This window comes from Lytechinus pictus, chromosome 1 (genome assembly GCF_037042905.1).
Source record: "Lytechinus pictus isolate F3 Inbred chromosome 1, Lp3.0, whole genome shotgun sequence".
NCBI classification, from domain to species: Eukaryota; Metazoa; Echinodermata; class Echinoidea; order Temnopleuroida; family Toxopneustidae; genus Lytechinus; species Lytechinus pictus.
Genome location: NC_087245.1, coordinates 26615043 through 26625122, shown reverse-complemented (window position 1 = coordinate 26625122; position 10080 = coordinate 26615043). Strand labels below are relative to the sequence as shown.

The following is a 10080-nucleotide window of genomic DNA, read 5'->3' as shown; positions in this document are numbered from 1 at the left end:
ATTATTGCAGATCGAAGCGGGAATTCTTTTGAGGTTTAGAACTGAAAACGGGACATTCTATGCACCTATTTAATCATGAAAAGTATGGGTTTTTGCTACAGAAATGATGCAAGCGCGAGCTGCAAATTTTTATATTCCAATCTGAAAAGCGGACATTTTGAGCACGATTTTAAATAAAGAACGAGTTGTGTATATCAATCTCGCTTGCTGATTTCTTTGTAACATTTTTTAAATATTTTTTTTATATTGGTCAAATGAATAATAATAATTACAATCTTATTTTATTTTTGCACATGCGGAATTATTTGGGGGGGGGGGGCAAAACGATATGTTTACCCACCAATATTTTCATTGGTAGGGCGATCGCCCCCCCCCCCCAGGATCGACGCCTCTGGAGACAACATGTCATGAACTGATTTATAAACAAATATGTTACAAACAAATATGTTGTTAATGTTAAAACATAAACAACGAATAGTAAAAGGGTAGCGCACGTGTACGTTCAGAAATTATGATTATGATTGAGATACTGTAAAACGGGGAATACCAATGCACGAACTCCATCAATATGGCAAATTGCCGCTTGGTATACATCCACGTTGACTAATGCTCCTTTTCTTCAACAAGTTCTTGTGATAACTACTTGGCCAAACTGGCAGTTTCTGTCTAATTTCCACTTTTGTTTCAGCCTACATTTGGCTACAGCCTACTCACTGTGTCCAAAATTACCATTTGGTCAAGTCTCAGTCAGTACATTTTCATTTTGTCTTTACACTTCTAATCTTTACTTCGTCTAATTTTGATATTTTTCGCAAACACACGAGATCAGAGCTACTATATCCTAGACAAATGCACATATAAGCACTTTCGTTAACAGTGTTGTGTTTTCTTCTTTTTTCTTCCCTCTCTCTCCTCTTACATGCAGCAAGAGGAAGATCATATGACTGGATACGAAAGTATCATCTTTCCTTCTCCAAGAAACAGCAGAAACTTTGATCTTGGTGCACCAGGTAGATCTCCTCATAGACCTTCCCAGACACGCAGTGTCATCATCAACAATGCAGCTAGGAGACCACACTCTGACTTACGCCCAAGTTCTTGGAATACCAACCCAAGGAGTGGTGTTATCATCCAGCATCTTAATTCCATTCCACGGGATGCAGAACGACCAAGGATAGTGGAGGTTACTGGGATTGAAGAATTGGATGAAGCGGATGGCGATGGTCGAGGCATCACCAGCCCGGATTACCCAGTATCCGAACCTGAAAGGGCTGGTCGAAATACTGGGTATCCGACGCTGCCGGTTGACACTGGACCATCGTTACCGGACAGGGACTATCACCCTAACAGCGACAGCAGACCGGATATCCATCGTGTGAATCTGACTGCCGGAGATGAGGGAGATCCTCCTGGGGTAACGGTTATCCCTACATCCTCACCTCCACCACCTGCACCGCCTCCTCCACCTCTTCCCCAAGCACAATCCGAGAATGCCCCCAGTACACAACCGCCCGAAGGGAATATATCAGAGGATCCTGAAAATCAAGGACTGCATATAGTTCTCAGACGAGCACTTGCAAGGAACTTTGATACAACTCAACCTAATCAAGACGAACCTGACCGATCGCAAGGAGAGGAACCGAGGAGAGTTTCTAGTTTTACACAAACTCGGCACGACCCACTGCAGTCAACTCAAGTACAAACTACACTTGAAAGACCCTCTCGTCGTGGGGACACAAATGAACGACAATCGGACAATCTTAAGAATACCAAAAGGTCAAGTAAGGGCATGGATCAAAGATCACAACAAAATCAAGAGGCAGAGAGAAGGTCAGGCAATCGCAATAGTGAATCGTTTGAACACAATGTATTTGGGCCAAGATTTCATTCGGATGATTTTCACTCATCCCAAGGCTACCAGCCATCGCGACCACGTTCGCGAGTAGAAACCGACGACTTCCCTCGGCGATCTTCACGAATAATCGAAAAAATCATAATCACAAGAGAAATCGATCCATCTTCTGGTCACCCAATTGAATCAGTACCAATGCATCCGCCATCGAGACCCCAGTCAGGACCTAACATTGTCTACAACAACTCCGTGCGTGTAAGTGGCCGCAGATCTCGCGGATGGGGACCATTTGGTGAAGCGCATCGACAATGGTCCCCGCGTGATGGAAATGAAAATTTGGATCTTACTGGCATTGTGGCAGGTATTGAAACTGACACGGACGCTGGAGACGACTACAGCTACGGTTACATGCCTGGTGAAGTGACAGGACGAAGGGGGAGGACAAACCAAGGTTATGATGTGAGTCCTCCAGAAGAACGACGACGTCCTGAGGTTACAAGGATGCCTTCCGGTCAAACGGCATTGAATGAAGGCTTCAATGTTCCTCCACCTCCGCCATACACCGAAAGAGATATTTCACCACCAAACCTTCGGTCTGCTGGAAGATCGACTGGTCATCCTTTGGGTAGATCAAGTAGAAGAAGAAGTTGGCTAGCAGGTGATAGTGACAGATCTTCGACCATTACTACAGGATGGACGCAACGGACACGGGTTGTGTTTGCCGTCATGCTCTTACTGTGCATCCTTCTCCTTTTGGGATTGGTCGTCGTTGTCTGCCTTTATTTTACTGGTAAGTTGATGACACACAGTGACAATATGAATAACCAAGCTTGATTGTAGGTCGAATAATATTGTGGGTCTACATTTACAGGGAGGTATGTCTTATTTGGGACACTCGATTTTTACTTCTTGAAACTCCTCTATTTATAATCCTTTAATAGATGTAACTGTAAAATAAAGAAAATGGCATTCCGATTGCCGAGAGCGTTGTCTACGAACTCAAATCAGGAAGCGTTTTATGAACAAGTTTGATTCATTGTTTTTTTTTCTTTCAGTCAATCAGATATGCAAGGGTTTGAAGTAGCTTATAACAATCTGTTTCATGAAGCACTCCCCATGTTCTACGCACATTAAACTTTGGAAAGAAAAGCGGTCCAAAAGCACACCAAATAGTTATGAATTTCAAAGAGAAAATGGGCCTATAGTTAATTAATATAGACGATGAATTTGGCAATGTTTATAGTATTCTGATTTCTTTCTTTATCAAATTCCTGACAGCTGGACCGGGTAAAGACTGTCTAAGTACTGGACCGTGCGAGGAACCATCAATTGGATATATCGTCGGTAAGTTAATTTTCAAAAAAATCATTTACCCACTTATCCCCAATCTTCGTTAACTTGTCATCTTACGATCCTGAATGCGACTGCTGTTGAAGTCGGGTCTTGAATAGGATCATAAGTAAGATCGTAAACCCAATCATTTTCGATTTTCTTTGAAACTATATAGTGCAACACAATTGTATGTTGGTTAATTCAATCAATCATTTCATACAGTCTATACACGGATCTAGTGAGCCCCCCCCAAAAAAAACACCTATCTTTCAGCACTTCAAGAGGCTGTTTGGGATAAAGTGTGGATGAAATTTAGGGACAATGCTTGATCCGCCCCTGCTGCAGGTTTATAGTGAAATCATATACCATTAAATCTCTATATTCTTTCCCTTTTCTGTGCAGCATTTGCTGTTATCGGATTTCTAGCATTCGTTTTCATGCTCATTGGCATCATCCTCTGCTGTTTCGCATGTCGGATATCCAGAGAGAAACGGATGCAGAACTACCCGGTCTCGGTTCGTCGGTAACAGCCGCTCTCGATAAATTGAATTGTTAACAGCAGGAATCATCCCCAACCGAATCGGCACAATGGACCTTCTCAGCAAATGCGATGTTCGTATCATGTGTGGCTGCAATTGTCAGCAAACATTATACATCAACTTAATTTCCTTAAGAAGAGCATGCAGCAAACCTTTAATTAATCGATCACTTTAAAGGAATGGATTCTTTGGTACAGAAGGCAATTAAATAATCTTGAACATTCACGGTCGATCCAGTCAGGGTTTTTTTTAAGCATAAGCAGACCTCATTAAGTTGTCTGTAGGCTGGATGGATGTGATACATATATAGTTTCACAGTAAACGTACCGGTGGGCTTTTATTTTGCATGTATTTGTTTTATTTTGGGCTGAATTCCTAAATAAAAAAAGTCTTTCAAGTATAAACATATATATTATAATATCTCTTTTTATCTTTACCTCAGTTATTTCGGTCTTTCACTAAATGCCAAGGGCGAATCAAATTATATCATCCATGAAATATATTGCAAAATTGATTTATTCAAAGTGTTTATTCTTTCATTGCTTGATTCGCTCTCTCGTATATCTTAGATATGACGATGAACCGTGTTCAGAACTTCATCCCCCCAAAAAAACATAAATCAATTGGGTATATTGCACCACTATAGTTATTAAATTTGATTTTTATTACATCTCAATTCAATTGTTTATTACGTAATTGTAGAAAATACAATACTGCCTTGTGTATTCTAATGCAATTGCAGTTTTACGAATTGAAATTAGTATATCAAACCTATATTCAATATTTACAGAGTTTTATATATTGTACAGTATAGACATTTTTAAGTATGATTTGTATTACTGTATAGAGAGAAATTTCGTTATAATTATTTTTACTTTTATAAAGAGAATGTTATAAAATTTTAAGATTGGGTGATGGCGAAAATTTTTACTGTCCGCAAACTTAGATCAAATAAGCATCATATACTGTAATGTTGCCCGCCTGGGCTTGGGCGAAAGGTTTTTTTTCTGTACCGTATCCAGCATCATTTATTTGTCTATGTCCATCATAGGAAATTCGCATTAAAGTATAGCAAAATTAGTTATACTATATTGATCATTATTCGTAGCGAGGGCTATAAACTTTGCAACAACAAATTTTACTATTTAGATGCACCACTAATGTAAGAATGATATATTTAATCTAAACATAACACACACATAAATTCCATCTTCAATCAAAAGAATGTAAGCGCTAAGCTACCGAACGAGTCGGAAGTAACTTTAGACCTCACAAATACCAATTTAATGATGAAACTCGTCATTATAAATACAAAATTGTTATGTATATTTTTGCTTTAAAGCATATCTTCCCCGAGTAATTTGATACCATTTTAGGCCCCCATTCCACAGAACGGAGACCATTGAAAGACCACTGAAAGACTGAAAATTGGTGAGGTCTTACAGCGGTCTTCAAGATCACTGAAATTTTTCATCTCTGTGGAATGGCTCAGAAAGACCCCCTCAAAGAACTCTGAAAGACTGATGGATATTCCTTGTCTTACTGGTCTTAGACTAGTCCTATAGAGATCTTTCAATGGTCTTTCAGAGATCTTTTATGCAACAAGTGATCTTTCAGAATTCTTTCCATGGACTTTGCCTGGTCTTTCAATGATCTTTGAATGATCTTTCAATGATCTCTCATGAGTCTTACAGTGATCTCCGCGAAAATCTTGAGAGACTGCCAAAAGATCATTGAAAGACTATAAAGACCTTTGTAAGTTCATCGGAAGACCGCTGAAAGACTGCTGAAAGACCACTGAAAGACAATTTTCCTGTAAGACCGTTGTAAGACTGTTTTGAACAGTTTCAAAAAGTTTTGGAGCCCCTGAAGACCACGAAGACCACTGAAAGATTGGTCAGGACCCGTGTAAGACCTGAAAGACCATTGTAGGTTAATTGAGAGACCTCTGAAAGATCAACCAAAATTCATGGTCTTTGAAAGGTCTTTCAGCGGTCTTGCTCTCTGTGGAATGGCCCCTTTAAGGTGCATGTTTACGCTTAGATATCATGATCCAAGAGGCATTCTTTGGTGTGATGTAAATTCGATCGTGTCAAACCAGTAGCATCCATTATGAAATGTCCTTTTCAAGTAAATAAGGAGTATTGTTGATAAATACTTTTAGTATAAATTGTGTTATGTAAGTTTAATTTAAAAGGTATTTTGAAAGAAGTTAACGGCAACTCCTGTAGGATTTTGACTTTATAAACGTCTGAAATTCTGACTCATTCATTGCAATCATACCTTTGGCAGAAATAGAATTTTACAAAATTTACATCACTGCAAAGAATACCTCCCGACTGTCCGAACGCAAACATACACCACAAAAAAAAATGTATCCCATTGTTTGGGAGGAATGTTTCAGAACTTTTAGGGCATATACAGTATAATAGTTCTGTGTTTATGAATTTCCATTTAATTGGCAACTTTTAATTAAAACGGCTTTTTAAAAAACTATTTCTGTATACGTTTATACTTAAGTGATATTAATTGGTTAGAGTATTCATTATGCGTCGACTCATATCTGCGAAAAATGAAATCGGTTCGTTGAGCCATGTCATGGTGAAACTTACATTATTACACGCAAATTTGCATTTTTTCCAAAATAAATCACAAGTTATCTTTGGAGTAGAAAGTACTGTGGTTGTCATTACTACACTTCAAAAATTCCGGTGTTGATTTAACACCAGTCCGGAATCTTATTATGTCCACACCAGAGAAGTAGTTAAACAACACCAGTTTGGAATCAAACCGATACTGTTTTAATACTAATTGATGTTAATATAAACACCTATCTGGTGTGAACATATATAGATTCCAGGCTGGTGTTAAATCAACACCGGAGTTTTTGCATGACACCTCTCCTGACAACCTATATTTTGCAGTGAAAACAATTCAGTGCTGAATTTCTGATGTTCAAAATTCCAAAATTTGGAATAACCCTTTTTATCCACATCTTTGACAAAATAATCAAAACACATTTCAACAGAAGCGTATTGTAAAAATTTGTTGAATAAACACAAGAGGTAGTTTTGATGTCTCAGTTGAGCGGGCACATAACCGGTAATTTGAGAAATGCTTAAATTAAATTACGCAATCATGTATCCTGAAAACTTGAAAGTGACATTTCGCCATGAAAAGACTTCGTCGGAATAAGGCAACTTTGCTAATGACAGAATAAGAGATGGGCTTATAAGGTATATTTTCGAGTGTATAATCAGCAATATCTGAAAGTTTTATAGAAAATGAAAGTAAAAGTCTTTAAAGCTCATGCGATTCATATTGAGGCCTAAAGTTTGCAACCATGAAGAGAACAGTAGGTGGAATAGTGATTTTGATTTTGAATCCTGGACAGAGTTGAATGTGCTCATTCATGCATGACTTGATTAATCAATTTTGTTTTAAACGAAAGTTGTTCTGAAACTATACTCTCTCATACTTTTTTGTAGATATAACTATGATAATGCTCCTTGTTATTGTCGTTCGTGTAGGTAGCGCCTTTTCATCAGAAAATGCACAAATCATTATTTTATGCACTTCCAGCATATTATATTACTCCATTCAACTTTATTACAAAAAGTGTTATGCTACTTTGATTAAGGGGGAACTTTTATCATCATTCTATTATGTTATCTATACAATCATACAATCCCATTATATGGGATGACTCATCGATGAATGATCGCGACAGGCAATAACAATATCTATATATTTTGCAAAGCATATTGCAGTATGCTTATTTTATGCTTAATTATTTCATTATAATCATATTTTAATTGTTCTTATGCAGCTTAATTATGATCTCTTATATGAGAAAGTCACTTAAGTAATATTTTTACTTTTTGGAATTGTAAAACATAAATTTCTTATTTCAGTGGTAATCATTACACAAATGGAAAGTTATCCCTTATCAAAATAAAGTCGCCTTTTACTAAAAAGAGCAAGCAAAATTACATTTTGCTAAAAAGGTAAAACAATTAAATGATATTAGTTGAGTAGTAATGTACGAGTGTAGATACATCAAATGACAAAGTTGTAACTTAAAAAAGTAAGAAATTCATTTTCAGAATTCATTTTGTTTTATTTTTCAGGTGAATGTGTAACTTCTGTATCGCACCTATTTCTACAACAATTTTAATCAGTGCTATTAGTTGTATTTAGCCTGTAACAATGAGCACGGTTTAAAGGATCTATATAGCGATGTTCAACCGTTGAAAATTTGAAATTAACCCATCCATCAGATTATATAAAAAAAAATGAAATGACATTAGAAAACGCAAATTATATTTTATCAGTTTTTTTTTTAATGTGTTTACTGATGCGCGACTCGATGGATTTAAATGTCATTTATTTTTTTAAACACAGAAGTTAAAAGTTAGGCGCAAGTGCTAAATTTGCAAAAATTTTTGATAAAAGTTCATTTCGATTTCAGTAGAGTCTACTTGGTGTTATGTTGAGAATTTTATTACGTTTTAATTGCAAGAAGTTTTAAAATTTACATCGTTGATTATCAAATTCTAAATCCAGCAAAACTGTTACCCAATTCCATATTATAGATAACTCCAATAAGCCTCAGGGGGCATTGCAAGAAAATATTTGCGATCAATTGCAAATATTCTGTTGCAATTTTACAACTGATAGATCAAAGTTAGCTGTAGCAAGTCAGACTAAACTTCTTGTTTCAAGGAGCAGATTAGCAATCAATCACCAATTTGTAATTAACTACAAGACATATGATTGATTTAGAGACCAAAAATAGACTTGCAATTGATCGCAAGTTTCTTGCAATGCCCCATTAGTGACTGTTGAATATTGTTCAATTCAAATTGAATCAAGTGAATGTTTTCATCTGATACACGGAAGTGAGAGCCAACTGATCTAACGGGTGATCACAAGATTTTCTCAAAGTTTGATTTTTAATTCGAGTTGCATTTTTCGATCAAAATTTCATCATGTTTGGGCGAGTAATTCTAATAACACATTTTGTATAATGTTTTGTTGCTACTTTGATAAAACAAATATTGAATATGAATTTGAAATAAAGATTTAATAGACCCAACAACTCACAATGGGCTTGTCTAATTAGTATTCATCAAATAAAAGCAGGGAAGGCGAGTTTTTGCCATTCAAGAGAGAAAACAATAACATACATTGGCCTCTGTAGGCACTAGGAAACATAATGAATTAAATTCAAAGATATCATTGGCGAAAATCTACAGAAATGTTTTTAAATAATGAAACCTTGAAACCAGCTGAAAGTTGGATTTTAGAACAAAATTCTCTCTCATCTAGTCTATCGCAAGATATATATTTTTTTTAATGAGAGGACATGTATTACAAGTTTCAAAAACATGATATCATGGACGAAGTACTTTCCCTATCATAAAATGTCCAAGAAGGGGCGGGGGATTCATGTGTAACAATATGTTATTCGCATTGCCAATGAAAGGATCTCCATAGGATTAGTGTTCTCAACAATCAAATGATTATAACTTTCTTATTGTCTAATTTTACACAAATTTACGTTGATCATATTCTTTTTTATAATTTTTCTACTTTCACTCAAGCTTACTTCCTCCAATGACTTCGTTACCTTGGAATCACTACACAATGTACATACCAAGTTTTTAGGAGATGGAAAATAGGCGCGTCAACGATAAATGTGTACAGGCCAAACCTTCACATTCTACTCGTTTGGGGATATATAAAAGAGAGAAAATAGAGGAGATGGGGATTTCGGAGAGAGATCGATAAAGGAGAAGCTAAAGAGAAAGAAAAGGGATAGGAGGGAGTAAAACAGAAGAAGGAGAAAGGAAGGAGCTGAATAGAAACACAAAGGGGTAAGAAAGAAAGAAAGAAAGAAAGAAAAAGAAACAAAAAGAAAGAAAGAAAGATATTGAGAAGTGGGAGGGCTATACATGTATAGAAAATGAGAGGAGGGATTAGAAAGAGAGGAAGATTATGTGTGACATGGTTTAGATCATATTTATCTAACCGTCATCAAGTATTTACCATGCAGACGGTTCTTTCTGATTCACTGCCTATTAAATGCGGAGTCCCTCAAGGAAGCATTTTAGGCCCCATTCTTTTTATGTCTTACATCAATTATATGTGTACTTGTATTAACGAATCTAAATTAATTTTATATGCTGATGATAGTGTCTTGCTATATTCAGATACAAATCCCAAGATAATTGATAAAAAACTTAGTGCAGATTTGGCAAATTGCATTGAATGGATGTCTGACAACAAGCTTAGTTTACACGTTGGGAAAACAGAAAGCATTTTATTTTGTTCAAAACGGAAGTTAAGATATAC

General features: G+C 36.4%; 1 protein-coding gene across 1 annotated transcript; it reads left to right on the top strand.

The window, feature by feature from the left end:
- The first annotated feature begins 927 nt into the window (after window positions 1-927).
- Window positions 928-7744, top strand: LOC129260057 (uncharacterized). Its single transcript, XM_054898140.2, has 3 exons — window positions 928-2642; window positions 3131-3196; window positions 3587-7744. The coding sequence occupies exons 1-3, from the start codon at window positions 941-943 to the stop codon at window positions 3709-3711; spliced, it is 1893 nt and encodes a 630-aa protein (XP_054754115.2). The 5' UTR covers window positions 928-940; the 3' UTR covers window positions 3712-7744.
- Window positions 7745-10080: the final 2336 nt, after the last annotated feature.